A 15,947-nucleotide genomic window follows, 5' to 3' on the forward strand; every position below is an offset into this window, starting at 1 on the left:
AGTTTAACCAAATCAAACCGTTAACCGTTATATTCACATTCCCGAAATGTTAAGACAGACAGTTCGGACAACAATGTGTTTTAGCAAGTTGGCAATGTGACATGATTAAGGGAAATACGATGTCACGTGTCGGCACCGTGAAAACCTTAAAAACAGGGGAATGATACCAACTTAGAGAGAGAGAGAGAGAGGAGGATTGGTGAAATACCAAAAGAGGGCCTGCACCGTTTTCCCTCCAACACGTTGGAAGGAAGAAAGACCAGGAATCGGTGTACAACTGCCCCGTTCTCTTTGGGCTCGTGATTGACCACCCACCACCACACCCCAGGTTTCTTTCTGTTTCTGTTTCTGTGTCTGTGTCTCTTTCTGTTTCTGTTGGGAACAACAACACAACAATCTCTCCCCCCCTCTCTCTCTCTCTCTCTCTCTCTCTCTCTTTAATCTAATCTCTCAGCAAAAAAAAAAAAAAAAAAAAAAAAAAATCAGAAGAAAAAGAAAGAGATTCCATCGTCTCCTTTCTCTTTCCAATCCAACAACAACAACCCGCATTTCGATTTTCCATACAAGGTACTTTTTTTTTTTTTTTTGTGATTTTGGTGAATTGGGTTTTTTCTTATTGGTAAAATGGATTATGGGTTTGATTGTTTGATGAGAAATGGTGTTGCTTTTGTGGGGTTGTGTTGGTTTTGGTTTCTGGGTTTGATCGTTTGGATTACATTGTTTAGTTTTTGATCAATGTAGGCACCGGTGGTGCTGATCCGTGTGGGATATGATTCTGTGACTCTGGAATCCCTCAGAGGATGACTAACCGAATCACCGATGCGCCTCAGGTATATATATTTTGGTTTAATTACAAATTCCGCTTTCCTTTTTCTAATAGCTTCACTCTACAGGAATCCACATAGATATTGCACATGCATATTAATTGTTAGGCAAATTGACAAGGGCAGACTCAATCTGAATGTACATAAATTGTGGCGTGGTGAAAAGGAAATTTATCGGATTGTTGTGTGTTTCAGGGAGAAGGCGATGCTCCTCCTCCTCCTCCCCCATCTGGTGGCCCTGGTCCACCTGAATCTCAGCCTTCTCGTGGTGGCAACACGGTAATGTCATTATTTTATATTCAATCATAACTTCATCGTGGCTGAATATGTTTACATAAATCTAATATTCATTTTCATCATTCAACAATACCATGTTCGGCCCCTATGCTTGGCAGATCCTGCTAATTTACCTCGTAGGAAGCATATATTTCTTGCAGCTAAAATGTCAAGGACAAAGTTCTGTGAAAAGGAATAACAACATATGATTGCAAATTGCAATGCCAGAGAATTGTAGCTTTTTTTTTTGTGTTGTTGCAACCTAAGCTTTTCAACTGACAATTAGAATAGAACTATACCATTTGCAAAAAGACAAACGCACTCGAGACTCTAGTGCTCGTGAGTAATTATATGCAAGAGGGTGAAATAATGTCCTATGCTATTCATTGCCATGTAATATCTTGTTTGTTATCTCTTGGTTAACCAAAGTAAAACTATGCACTCTGAAGTATAAGCTGTTTTGCAGATTTTCAAGAGTGGGCCGTTGTTTATATCATCCAAAGGAATTGGATGGACGTCCTGGAAGAAAAGATGGTTTATCTTAACCCGCACATCACTCGTTTTCTTCAGAAGTGATCCAGTAAGTAATTCTTTTCTGCTAAAGAGTGTGCATGTGCTTGCATCTGTTCTTCTTGTAGACAATATTACTCTCTCTCTCTCTCTCTCTCTCCCCCTCTCTCCCCGAATGTTTCATTTACAATTATTCTACATTGCCAGAGTGCTGCTCTAAAGGGGAGTGAAGTGAATTTGACCCTGGGTGGTATTGACCTCAACAATTCAGGCAGGTTGGCTTGTAATTCGAATTATAATGATCTGCTGTTCTGCTCTTGTATTACTGCTAACCTCACGTCATTTAATTGTACAATTTTTCTAGTGTGGTTGTCAAAGCAGACAAGAAACTCTTGACAGTGCTCTTTCCAGATGGCCGTGATGGACGAGCCTTCACACTTAAGGTGTGCTTTCCTTTTTATCCCGATTATTTTGCTTGGTTGAAAACTTGAAATGCTCCTTTTTCCTTGGTGGAATTTTTAGATTTACAACTGCTTTTCCCGAAATAAGAAAGTTAATTTTAGCAAGTCACAACAGTTTCTATTGATAACATCCTCATAAAAGAATATATTCAACTGACTCAGAAAACAAATTCCTCACATAAATCTGCTGTTCGCTCATGGATAAAGATGATCCATCAGTAAAATCTTCTGTGTTCGTTGTCCTGTATTCTTTGCATGATAAAATTGTCTTCCTATAAGGGTGATGAATTATTGTTTTGATGGTATTTTGAATACAATTTTTTTCCATACATTCCCTTTAAAGAAGGTAAATGTTTGTTGATTAATTGACTTTAGGTCTTATTTGGTGTCATCGTATTCTATCATAACCACATTTCAAGCTTGTTGGGACACTGCATTGGTTGTGTGGCCAAGTCAGGACTTTATGAGGCACTGCTTGTTAGGGACACTGCATTGGTTGTGTGGAAATTCCATGAGACCATTTCATAGGAGTTCATTGATATACTCTTTTCTATAAAAGTAAAATGCGTTTATTTTTATGGAAAACATTGAGAAGTTGGTTAAAAACAAAGTTTTGTTAGAAATCCTTTCGACCAAAAGTTATATATGGACGATGTTGATCTTTCTATCTTCTGCTGATTTGTTTTTTTTTGTACCTCTTCTGCAGGCTGAAACATTGGAGGATCTACATGAGTGGAAGACTGCACTTGAAAATGCGTTGTCACAATCCCCAAGTGGTGGCGTTCATGCTATGGGGCAAAATGGAATCTTAGGGAATGATAAGACTGAGGCAGTTGATGGTTCTGCGGATCAGTGTATGCTCTTCTTACAGTGTCTCTCAAGACATAGTGTTTAATACTGCACATATTTATGCCATCCAGTGTGCATTTTTCTTACAGCTGTTCCCATAGTCTCATTAAACCAGTATTTGGTGTTAAATCATACATTACCTAATCGTCTATTATATCTCTTTTATGTGGTATACCGTATACCAGAAACGAAACTTTGTACTTTGTAAGAAAAATGGAGAAAACTTCAGTATATTTATTTAACTTAGAGTTCAAGCGCAAAACAATATGGTAAGATAGCAAAACTAGTCAAGTATTGATGTAACTTCAAGCCATTTTACAAATTCAATTAGCCAGTTAAAAATACAAAGAGACGAGTTGTGCTTTTATATGTAGAATGTTTCGCCACTGTCAGATTGTTTAGCTAGTATCTGTAAGACAAGTTTTCTTATGATCGGGTCTTGCATTGGATTTTTTTATTTTTTTTCAACTTTTTCTTGCTATCCTTGTACCACCTCATTGAAATATTGTTGTTGTCTGTTTTTCTTTACAGCGAAGGATAAGAAGCCAGTGAAATCTACAGTCATTGGAGTGCCTGTTCTGCTGGCCTTGGAAGATGTTGATGGAGCTCCGTCCTTCTTGGAAAAAGCCCTTAGGTTTGTGGAAGAATATGGTGGGTTCTTCATATCTCGCTATCAGATGTCATTTCAACTTACCTTGGTGGTCTAATAATATACATATATACCAGTTCTTGTAGTAGATTGGCTTTTCGCGTGCTTTTGGGAACGTTTTTGATGCTTGCACCATCTGAGAAACCTTAGTTGACAGCTAGTCTTCTGTTTGGATGTTATATTTTAATGCATATCCGTTGCAAAATTTTTAGTCCTCCCCGGACTCAGTTGTTTAGTTCAACTGGAAACTTTTTTATACGATATATGGGATACGGTTCTATTCAGCAGTGCTATGATCGTATGATCTATTATTATTATTGGTTTTGATTCGAGTATGAGCAATCTTAAGTCTGTATGACCTCTTCCATTATTGGTTTTGAAATAGATTAATGTCTTTTCTTGTTCGAAATATGTATCTGATCATTTGATACAAATAGGAGTCAAAGTAGAAGGGATCTTACGACAAGCTGCAGACGTTGAAGATGTGGAGAGTCGAATAAGAGCGTATGAACAGGGTTAGTGTTACCTTCATTTTTAATAATATTTGGTGTTCGTCACCATTTTTTCAAAGTTATATATTTATCGTTCAATGGAGCTGTTATGGACCATTTATATATACAGTCACCTTCTATTGAGGTATCCCTCAAGTAAGGTTATGAATTATATATCTCCGAATTTTTTCAATGATCCAAATTTTATATTTTTATTCAGGATTGGCTGTTTTAAATTAATTTCTAGAATCTAAATTCAGTTTATCACTGGTGGCTTGTGGAGCTGTACAAATGGAAAAAAAAAAAAAAAAATCTAAAAACTGATCTTTTTCGAGCTTCTGAAGGAACCCCGCTGCTTGATCCAGCCAAGGGACGTATAGTATAGTTCCATGATGCGCATTGACTTGTTTATATCTATAATATTTTCGGGTTGTATTTTTATGTATCAGGGAAAACTGAGTTTTCTTCTGAGGAGGATGCACATGTTATTGCTGATTGTGTCAAGGTATCTATTTTGATAATAAATGCTGATTTCTTCGTGTTGATTATAGAATGTTCTGAAAGTTGGTTTTATATTTTCTTTCTTGATGCAAACTTCCAGTACGTCCTCCGGGCGTTGCCATCTTCCCCGGTCCCTGCGTCTTGTTGTAATGCACTACTAGATGCCTTTCGTAAATCTGGTACGGTACATCTGATTTAAACTATATCATCTGTTTCTTAGTACTTTTTCAATTAATTTTATGATATTTATTGTGTCATAAGGTTGGGCTAAAAAACTATCACATAGAACCGCTGATTCTTTTAACAGTCTTGTAATATCAGTTTATAATTTATGATATGCATAGGTGTTGTCATTTGTTTTAAATAGAATTATTCTTGTTGTTCTGATACCGGAAAATAAGATATATATGTATATAAAGTTTTACGTACGTATGCTGTCATGCTATCTATCTATTAGGGCGAACTCAATGAAGCCTCATTTACCTTGATCTACATTCTTTCTTGGCCTGGCTGTATGTTTGAAGTCAATCAGTAGAGTTTCTATTTTCTAACAGGGAAAACAAAGAAAAGAGAAATCGAGCTTCAAAAGCACGATGTTACTGGAGAGTTTTTCCTGGATTTTTTTGTTTTTGTTTTGTGAATTTGGAGTGGTGTGTGATGGTGAAAATTATTTGAAACCTAGTGAGGGTTCAGTGAGCGCTTGTTGGGTTAATGTTTTGTTATTGCCAAACCATTGACCCTACTTGCTCAAGGAAGGTCCATTTTCCCACATCTGAAAGTAATAGAGAGATCTTTTTCTAGTTAGACTTCTGTCAATGGAATGAATGAACCATCCCTTCCTATCTGGTTGTCGTCTCAGATATAGAAAGATAAATTGGAGATCCTTGTTTACACAAAAGTTCCCAGAGTTTGACTTAAGTTATGCCTAAATGTCAATGGGTTTTTCTTGAGAGGGGAGGTTTTAAATTTTCAACCGTTCCAGTTTGGCCTTTAAGTCTGTGCGTGCCATCTTCTACTCAAGATTTGTTGTATAAGACTACAGTGTTATATTAGTATTACTGTTGTTCTACTTTCTTAATACAAATTTCCCATTGATTAGGTAATGATCGTGGTGGTAGAGTCAATGCTATGCGCACAACAATATGTGATACATTCCCGGAGCCAAATCGCCATTTATTGCAAAGGTTATTTTATGTTACTTCATTATTTCTGAGTTTTGGTTTCGTTCATTTTTTCTATGAGTGTGTTTTGCGCGTGCAGTTGATCTAAAGCTTTGATATCTTTTTCCATGTTTGATTGAATAGATTATTGCTTTCGTTTGTTAATAATTTGACCTTTAGATTTGTTTTCCTCGTTTCTTTAAGTATCAGGCGTTCTCTTAAAAGAAGTTTTAACATGCTTGTGCGGTGCCAAATTATTGTGCTAGCAAAGATTACTAGAAATAGTTATCTTTTTAGTAAGATTCCTAGCGGTAGTTATGCCATTTGCTTGCATAAACTTCAGTTATCTTTGGAAACCAGTTTTGGGAGATTTCCTTTTTGTTCCTAGTATTATCTCGCTCGCTTTACTATCTTGCATTCATATAATGCCCGGTTATAATTTTTCAAATTTAATTTGTATTTTTCCGTTCAGAATTCTTTTGATGATGCAAAGTGTGGCTGCTCAGAAAGCTGTGAACCGGATGAGCTGCTCAGCTGTTGCAGCTTGTATGGCTCCCTTGCTTCTTCGTCCACTCTTAGCTGGGGATTGTGAAGTTGACAATGATATTGATGTGGGGGGTGATGGTTCTGTTCAACTATTGCAAGCAGCTGCTGCCGCTAATCATGCTCAAGCGATTGTTATAACTTTGTTGGAGGAGTATAATCACATATTTGGGGTACGCTCCAAGAAGCCTTTTACCTTATACCATTACTTTAATGATAACACTTTCTACTTTGCGCTGGTCTGGTTTTGAGCTATGAAGATTTTCTATTCATAATGTTGTTCTTCAAAAAAGATTTTCGACTAGCTCACTCTAGAGTCGTGAATTATTTCACATGAATAGTTGGGACTCCGGATTTCTGTATAGTTATGATGTTGAGAATATTTCATAATTTGGAAGTTGAACCAAGTCGGTTCTTTCTCCATGTATTTGCAGGAAGGTGGACCCCTGTCCCAGGAACTATACAGTGACACAGAAGATAGTGAAAGTGAGACCGAGGGGGCAACTGATGATGACGATTACTATGAAGATGATGAAACTGATGCAGAAACAGGGGATGAAGACGTGGAAATTGTTTCTGATGGAGATGGAACGTGCAGTGAGAGTGGTCAATCTGAAGACAAGGATCGGCATGATGATAAGGCTCGTTACTATACTCCATGACTTTTCTACATCAAACTATACATTCAGTGTGATGATTAAAAGTCCTACGTACTTAGTCCTTCAATATATTAGTGCAAGACCTTGTCGTTGAGATTTAGTGCTTTCAAGTGCCAGTCATTAGCAATCTGGTTTTTGTTCATGTCTTACTGTTTGTTTCCGTTGCCAGAAAAACTTGGAGATTCATGTATAACATATTCACTGTTTGCAGGATGATGACGGTTTAAGACTAGGTGTGAAGTCTCCTCATGGAGGCAATGATGGCAAAGCTCACGAGAAATTGTCATCAAGCTCAATTAAAGTTTTGCAGCCTCAACATGCTGTAGAGAGCAGTAAGAATGAACTGAGCTTAAGTAAAACCAATGCGCTAGAGCAGGCTAATGAGTCATCTGTAGTAGAAGAGGTTTCTAGAGAAATAAGTTCACTGAACCAGCCACCCGTTCCATCCCGATCCATCCAAAAATCTTCAACTATATCTAATGAACCTGAGCATGGCAGGAATCGTACTGGTTGGGGACGTACCGCTGTAAGTCTATGTTTACTGGATTGGTGATACAGTCTTTTGCTTATTAGGCCTTTCATCATTATTTATACCTTCCTAGATTATGTTATCCAGGAACGGACTTTGAATTTTCCCATTAACTGTTTCCATTCAGAGAGTTTTTGTTAATTGTGTTACCTTTTTCTTTTGATGGGTGGTGGGATTCGGGTCCAGGCAAAGAGGAACCTTTCCATGGAGTCCATTGACTACGGCCTTGAGGAAGAGTAAGTGATGCATATTTCATCTCTGTAGAGTTTCTTCCCCTCATAGAGATTTGCCTATAATCTTTTTCGCGTGAATCTTGTATCTTGTTTAATGTCAGTAGATGCCCTGTATTGCACGCTTCATACATACAGGCACACGCACGCACATGAGCATGCATCAGTGGTATATTTTTTCCAAGTGTATCAGTGTTTTACTTACTCAAGATCAGCCATTAGTATATTTTTTTATGAAGCTTCTCTTCAGGTCATGTGGTTTATTCTTTCTAACATCTAATTTTTCCTCCTATATGAAGGGCTGAAATCCAGAAGCTTGAGATGACTAAATCTGAGTTAGAAAACAGAATTGCAGAAGAGGTATCTCACTTTCCAATTACCTTGTATCTTCGTCAAAAATAAAATAAAAATAAAATAAAATAAAAAAACCTTGTATCAAGTTGTTTGGAATTTGTGATACTTAGTTGTTAGTTTCCTTTACAGGCTGAAGCGAATGCTGCTCTACAAGCAAGTCTGGAGAGACAGAAGACGGCCTTGCATGAGCGTCGCCTAGCTCTCGAGCAAGATGTAAATTCCATACTGAGAGAACAAATTTTCTTATTAGCAAAACATGCTTCTGGAACCGTAGAATATAATGCTTGTTCGATTATTATTTAATGGTTATCAAGTGACTAGCCAAGAAGGGTGAAGCTAATACTGATATTGGGCATTGACATACTTGTAGGTGGCAAGACTACAGGAACAGTTACTGAAGGAGAAGGATTTAACAGCAGCTCTTGAAGCAGGACTAAAAGGGAAGGGGGGACGTGTGCCCAATGTAGCCACAGTTGATGAAAAAGTTAGTATTGATTGTGCGCTTAAAATGGTATGGCCTAAGAACTTTTTATCATGCACCAAATGATTTAACTTGCATATGTGCTATATAGACAAGGGCAGATCTTACTGAAATAGCTCAGGCAGAGGAGAATGTTGCCAACTTGAACAAGAAGGTTGATGATCTTGGCATGCAGCTTAATCAACAGCGTGATCGAAACCATGGCCCTATGGCTGATGCTTCCATTTCATCCAGAAATAGTCGCGATCATCAAGCAAAACCGTGAGATCTTTAGTTATTTCATGATGCTTTCTTGTTAGATCATTCATCTATTTTTGTCAAGGATAGTTCGCGATCTGTGGTTATAATAATTAATGCTTAAAAGTTTTTGAATGCAAGTTACATGAAGATGCAGACATAGCCATCCATTGATAACTCATTTGCACTTTCTTTTTCCCCTTTTCTGTGTCATTTTTAGGCACACGACAGATAGACAGGACAGCGAAACCATAGTCCCTTCACATTCAGAATCGTCAAGAAGCAAGGTACATTTATTTTGACATTTGAGATATCGACATGAACAAATGTCGTGATTAACTTAATTTTTGTACTATTTGGTCTTGAAACTTGTCCAACTATGTTTTAAGCTAAACTGAGCCTTTAGAAGCAGATGTGGGCATAGTCACATTGGCTAGAGCAGAAGTGGTCCAGCCTATGCACCCGAGTTATTCCCTCTCGGCACTTTGGATTAGTTCAAAGTAGAATATCTTTTGCATAAAAAAAAAAAAGAAAGGAAATTAAGCCTTTAGAAACCTTGTAGGATGAACTTAACAAGCAGTTCGTGCTAAAGTGTATTCGTTAAAAGTCATAAATTTGTTCGAACTAATATCTGGGCATGTTGAACAGGATACTCATCAAGATGGAACGGAAAATGTGAATGAAAAGAAGATAGATGCAGCAAACAAAAGCAACTCCCGGTCTGTTGGGCTGCCAGCTGATTCATCTGCAGTAGAGCCAGTGGTAGCCAAGCCTACTGCTTCAACGAACTCCAAGAAAGGTGGTGGGGGTGAGGTAAGATTGGTCACATTAGTTCTGATTCAATAGGAATTTTAACCAATAGACTACCATCAAATTGAAGATTCAATTTCCACATTGCACGTATGCATTCCGTCGTTCATTTTGATGATGTTGATTACTATTATGGATTGGATACTTTGATTAATGGGGGAAGGATTACAACGCCGATTGAATAAACTAGAAAACGTTTATGTTTATACTTGTTGCTTTATTCCGAGCTGATTTCTTTCTGTGATTAGATAGAAAGGTAGAAATGGTTACATACCTCTTTGCCTGTGGCATAACAGGGAGGTAATTCCACAACTTCAGCAATAACGAAGTTGACATCGCGACTGAATTTTTTGAAGGAGCGGCGGAGCCAAATAGCAAATGAGCTTCAAGGCCATGGTCCTGCTCAAAATTTGGTTAAAAGTCAGTCGCTCCAATACATGTCAGAGAAGCCGGAGAAACTTAGGAAAGCGGAGAGTCATTCAGAGAGAGGAGGAAAGAGACCGGAAAGCCAACAGCAGCAGCATAGCCTGGACAGAGGAAAATCGGAGAGCCATTTGTCTGTTACCGTGGAGAAAGGTCGAGTTGTAGAGAGTAGTAAACAGAAAACTTCTCCGAGGACGGACACCAGATGATAACAAATGTTTTACAAGTTGCGTTAAGGCCGAGAGGGATGTGTGTACAGATGAAGCATTTCCTTGAAGTAAAACTGATTTATCTGCAACCCCAAACTGTTCATTTATGCTGTCAGGCACTCACACAGCACAAATTGCTCAGTTATTTGCGTGCGTTGTACTTGTACGGATGAATGAATATGTAATTTTCTGCAAAACAATTTTAGTTTTTGGGTCTCATTGTTGAACTTAATATCAAATGATTTTACGAACAGAGTTCGTTATTAATACCAATGCATTCACACTGTTGAAACACTGTTATGAAGTGTGAATAACAACTCGCTTAAGAAAAGCTCATTTCTATGCAAATTTCTTTACATTGTTTGGATGAGGAAATTTGCGATTACTAAGAAATTTCAAAATGAAGGAAATTGAAATTGCGGATTTTATTTTTTAGAATTTTTGAATTATCATGTTTGGTTAACCCAAAAGAACAATAGAATTTAAATACGAAATTTGTTCTTTTTAAACTCGTTCATAAAAATTGAAAAATAACTCCTATTTATATGAAATTTAATTAGGTATTTGGATAGGGTGATGCAAATGATCAAAACCATGTTAATAAAGTTGTAATAGAAATTTCTAACATTGGTTGTAATAGAATTTTTTTTTTCCACACTAAACTTTTTATTTTGGATGGACATAAAATTTTCATCGTATTCAGATATCAATATGCACAGATTTTTAGTTATTTAACTTATTTTTAATTCAAGGATCAAATATCCAATAACCTCAAAACGCTTCTTTCTTGCTAATCGGGTATCGGATTATTTGCATAGCGAAAAAATTACTTGAATTATAAATCAATTTAACCCATAAAAAAAATCAATAGCCAAATTCCAAAGGTAAAATTTCATTAATCAATAATAATAGCCATAGTCGAAAATAATAATAATATTATTAATTTTCATCATGGTAATTGGTCGGACTCCGACTCTCAATAGTCCTTAAGCACCTTCCTGATCTGCTCAAGGGTCACAAACAGCACCACAGTGAACGGCCCCTGCCTCGAAATCGTAGGGATGAAGCCCTTGTAAAGGGCCATGGGCCCCTCCGCCCTCACGGTCTTTAGGGCACAGTCGAGGGCCCCAGTGTAGGGCGGGTCCCGCCCAGCCTCCACCTTCATGTTCATAACCCTCGTCTTAATCACGTCGATCGGATTCGAGGCCACGGACGCCACAAACCCCGCCGCGAAACTCGCCGTCACGTGCGTCCCAAGGCCGTCCTTCATCAAGTGCCTATCTAGAATCGCCTCCTTGATCTGGTCGTACGACGCCAGCTGCGACGCCGTCACGATCATAGCGCGGTTCACCGTAAGGCTGGACCCGCGCCACAGGCTAAGAACCCCTTCGCTCCTCGCCATCTTGGCAATCGCGTCGATCACGTTCTTGTAGTCGCGGCCGCCGGCCTGCATCCTGACCATGGCCACATCGGCGGGGTTGCCGACGGCGGCTCCGACTCCACCGGCGACAAGCCCGGCAAAAATTTTGCGGGCCAGTGGCAGGTTCCCGGAGTTCGGGTCGGCCCATTTGACTTTCAAAATTTCGTAGAGGCCCATTCGGGTGGTGGAGTACAGAGTCTGGCGGAGAACTGTTGCTGAGACTCCCGAAAACAACGCCTTAACGCCTTCGGTCTGAAAAATTTTGACTCCGACCGAGATTGGACCGGCACGTACGGCGGCCGGTGGGGGCTGCGGGGCAACAAGGGTGGCGGAATGGGAATTAAAAGCAAAAGCGGGGCGGAGATTGTGGATGGGCTGGGGGGCGGCGGCGCGAGCGGGGTTGTTCTCGCCCTGGAGCTGCATACGGACCTTGATAAGATCCAGAGGGTGGGTGGAGCAGCCGGCGACAATGGAAGCGACGCCTCCCTCGACAAATCCCTTGATACCCATTTTCCAATCGAATCAAAGGTCGAATCTTTTGGGGTTTTTTTCCCTTCTTCTGGGATCGTCTGTTAAAAAATGAATGAAAGAATAAAAAAAAATAGGATCAAAATTGAATGGATGGGTTTAGGAGGACCAATTAGGGTTCATATCACTGGAGATTAAGAGGTGGGAGTGGAGGGCAAAGGCAATGGAGGAGGAGTGAGGGACGTTGGGCCTCTGAGACATATGCTGTAAGTAAGTAGCAATGTGTCTGAATGGTTGAGTTGGAGGGTGAGGGCGTTGGGGGTGTACTTATATAGTGGGAAACGGAGAGGAGTACCAAGAAGGAAAGGAAGTGGGGAAGGAGGGGGGAAGGAGATGGGCGAGATGCGCCGTGGCTAGTAAAATTTGGTGGGAGTCATAGCACGCGTTTCGGTTGATTGATGTCTGGGACCCTTTTGGTTTGTGCTGCTGCCCTAGATCTAGTAAAACATTCAAACTGCCAAAAATACCCTTCTCCTCTTACAACTTTTAAAAATAACTATTTAAGATTGAAAAGAAACAACTGCATCCCAGCTATGGAAGTTATTGGCCTTTTTGGAATTTTATTGGGTATTAATTAAGCTTGACTTCTAAGCATGACAAAGGGTCAAGCCAAATGGTAGCCCTAGGACAGCCGTCCTTCTGTGCCTCCTAACTTTTTGGGGCACCGGGTCTCCCAACCTTTGAAAATTTGACACGTCATTTTTCATTTTTAATTGCATCTACCCCCGCGTTGGACTTTTATTTTATTCTTTATATTCTCGTTTTATTATTTCATTAATACTTGCATATGGAAAGCCTTGAGATTAAAATCATAATATGATTCTTTTATGAAATAAAAAATATAACGTAGGCGCTCCCGAATTCTTTCAATATATTAATATTAATACAATTTATTATGTTGCTTCCTAATGATACGCTGCGTATTATACTACGCATGCACACTTATTTTAAATGATTATAAGTATGTCGACCCAAGTTCAATTCACTCTTCATATTCTAAAGGAGGTGTAGTCAAATGATCATAAGTATAACATTGAAACAAATTTGTAAATTAATGTATGATATTGTAACGAATTCATAAGTTGATGTATAATATTGTCATGTTTAAAGGATAAGATGTGACTATGTTGGAAAATCCAAAGTTGAAGTGCTAAAATGTAATGTACCCTTATTTTACCATATGACTGATATGAGATTCTATTCTTCGACAATAATTATAATTTAATTGCAACAAATCTCGAATTAAAATACTAGACGCATTGTCATAAACATACAACAATATAATTGTTTTGTATTCCAAATAATTTATTCACAAAACGTTATTACAAAAAGTGTGACTTTCGGACTCATATGCTATTCTTGGTCAACCAAAATTGTATTAGTTTGATTCGTGATTTTCAAATATGGGGAATGCTTGGCCCATTAATATGTGGCGAATCGTTTGGTCCGTCCATGGCCTCTAGAAGTGTTTGGTGCGAAGTTGAACAAATGATCGCACTTGTTCACATTAGATTCTACCATTGACATCACAAAGTTGAAACTCTCTTAGCTCATTCATCTCCATCTAGTTGCTTTTCAATTTTCATTTCTTATTTAACTTTCTCAGAAGAGTCGACGTTCCACCAACGGCTCCAAATTATTTAGATTAATTGTTTCCTGCATGCATCACTCGCCCAAACGTAAAATATCTGATTCCGTGTTCACTACTTACGCCACGAGAATTGTTCTGCCCATCTTCCAGTAGTTTTCATTCCCACTTGAGAGAGAATATTACACATATATTCAGACTGATAACTATAACATCGAAGAAAGTTGAGGTTTTACCGTTAAATTAATTGGTTATGTGAATAATAATTAAACTACTCATAGACATAAATAATGTTCCTTTCTAATGTGGAATTTAAACTCTCAATAGGCCTATTTTCTCACATGTAACAAATTTTCAAACTTAACACGTTACAATAAAAATTGAATGACGTGGAGCACGTTTATTCATTGGAGTTCACACGTAGAAGAACATATTCTAACACTACGAAAGAATTGAAATTTCACTATAAAATCTCTTCGCGGCTAAAACTTTAAACTGGTATTAGTTTTACAATTTAGTTTCACTCACGATAAAAGTGTCGGAGGTTAAACTAATATGTGAAAATCAGTATTCACATAACTCTTCTTGTATCGGTCACTTGATCAACGTCGTCCACATGGCATGCTTTATGATAAAAGTAGTAAGTGGGCAAACGACAGATCCACCCATGACCCAACATAACAAATATCAAGGATTTCAATTTCTGTGGTCAAACGCTTAATACGGGAATAAAAATCTCATTAGATTTTAGTGGACGTAATTGAAGCTTCGTTCGTATCACATGGCAAAGAAAGTTGAAGTTGGCAAAGAAAGTTGGCAGGGGAGGTAACAACCGAGGCAGGGTACCACTAATTCTCGACCTAATTTGGGATTTTCACAATGAATTGTTTAAAAAATGGGTTTCCGCTCTCCTCTTTAACCTTCTGCACAATTGATTTTTATTTCATTTATTGTTAAAACAAATTTTATAACACGAGTACATTGTTATATTATTATTTTGTGTTATTGGTACAAGGTTATGTGGGAGCAACGAATATATTCTTTATATTATCATACAGAATGCTATGGTGTCCCGATGTCATCTAAGTCATTCCTTTTTTAATTTTTATGATTTAATATTCACTCGGATAGACAAACGAGAAAGACAGAATTTAAATTTAAAATTTTTATTGGCTTATATACGGCAATACTTTTCGGTGCTCAATTCCATTCTTACTTTGCCTCCTAAAATTTAAATTTTCTTGCTTTATATGTTGAAACTGAAATTGTGTCACTCCACGACTTTAACAATTCCGCTAAAAGACTGGTGTGACATAAAATGGGACCCCCTTCTTGCTGATATGCATAGATAATAATTTTATTCATTCATAGTAATCATAATTATTCTCGACGAATTTCATATTTTGAAACCATTGCATGATGTCATCTATGCAATTGAAAGAAATATTAAACTCAATAGAAAGAATTACTAAAAATTTTGCAAACCCTTAAACTCAAGTAAGATGTGGGATAGAATAGAAACAAATGTTTTATAGTTAATAATAGAGTATTGCAAACCTTTTTGTTCTTTATTCAATAAATTTAGGATTTGGAATGGCTAAATATATGAAATTCAAGAAGAATAGGGAATAACTATGCTAGGGCATAAGTGAAAGACAATTTTTTTTTTTAATTAAAAGTAAATGACGGTTTTTAATTTAATTGTTACTGATTTGTGATAGGGTGGTGTTATCCACACACATTTTTTTACCTTCCACACACCCCACTCAATTTTTGGCCGTCAGATCGAATGAATTGAAGAATATCAAATCACATAAATTAACAGAGAGTGTGTGGAAGGTAAAAAAGGGTAGGTGAATAGTACCACCCTTTGTGATAAATAACCATTTAAAAAATATACTTAATTTTGGGATGAGATCTGTTGGATGAAAAATAGATAATGCTTGAATTTGTTTTAGTTGTTGAGAAGGGTTGCAAAGCAATAGATAGGTGTAATACTAATCTTCTTTTTTTTTTCTTTTTTTTTTTAAGTCAGTGTAGGTCTAAGACTACTGTAGTCTTTAACTGCTTCCAAGTCCTTATCTACCTCCACCAGTGGTTGGATGATTCTTATTTGGGTTTAATTCTTTGCTAAGTAGTAATCCTTTATGCTAGATGATATATAGATATCCAGCCTATAAAGAGATTCGGTTGAGTCCTAACAGTGGGATTCATA

General features: G+C 37.7%; 2 protein-coding genes across 2 annotated transcripts; one reads left to right on the plus strand and one right to left on the minus strand.

Moving 5' to 3' along the window:
* Nucleotides 1–455: 455 nt before the first annotated feature.
* Nucleotides 456–10,469, plus strand: LOC137708105 (rho GTPase-activating protein REN1-like). The gene is made up of 23 exons (XM_068447101.1): nt 456–567; nt 742–830; nt 1,020–1,103; nt 1,567–1,680; nt 1,818–1,885; nt 1,975–2,053; nt 2,778–2,925; nt 3,452–3,571; nt 4,007–4,084; nt 4,510–4,565; nt 4,662–4,740; nt 5,661–5,745; nt 6,194–6,437; nt 6,699–6,905; nt 7,135–7,449; nt 7,639–7,688; nt 7,982–8,042; nt 8,166–8,249; nt 8,407–8,520; nt 8,609–8,778; nt 8,975–9,041; nt 9,403–9,567; nt 9,861–10,469. Exons 2-23 carry the CDS (start codon nt 801–803, stop codon nt 10,194–10,196), a joined length of 2,754 nt encoding a protein of 917 aa, XP_068303202.1. The 5' UTR covers nt 456–567; nt 742–800; the 3' UTR covers nt 10,197–10,469.
* A 595-nt stretch (nt 10,470–11,064) lies between these two features.
* LOC137708115 (mitochondrial uncoupling protein 5-like) lies at nt 11,065–12,397 on the minus strand. The gene has a single exon (XM_068447111.1). The coding sequence runs from the start codon at nt 12,124–12,126 to the stop codon at nt 11,173–11,175; it is 954 nt and encodes a 317-aa protein (XP_068303212.1). The 5' UTR covers nt 12,127–12,397; the 3' UTR covers nt 11,065–11,172.
* Nucleotides 12,398–15,947: the final 3,550 nt, after the last annotated feature.

The sequence above is a fragment of the Pyrus communis genome, chromosome 1 (assembly GCF_963583255.1).
Source record: "Pyrus communis chromosome 1, drPyrComm1.1, whole genome shotgun sequence".
Classification (NCBI taxonomy): Eukaryota; Viridiplantae; Streptophyta; class Magnoliopsida; order Rosales; family Rosaceae; genus Pyrus; species Pyrus communis.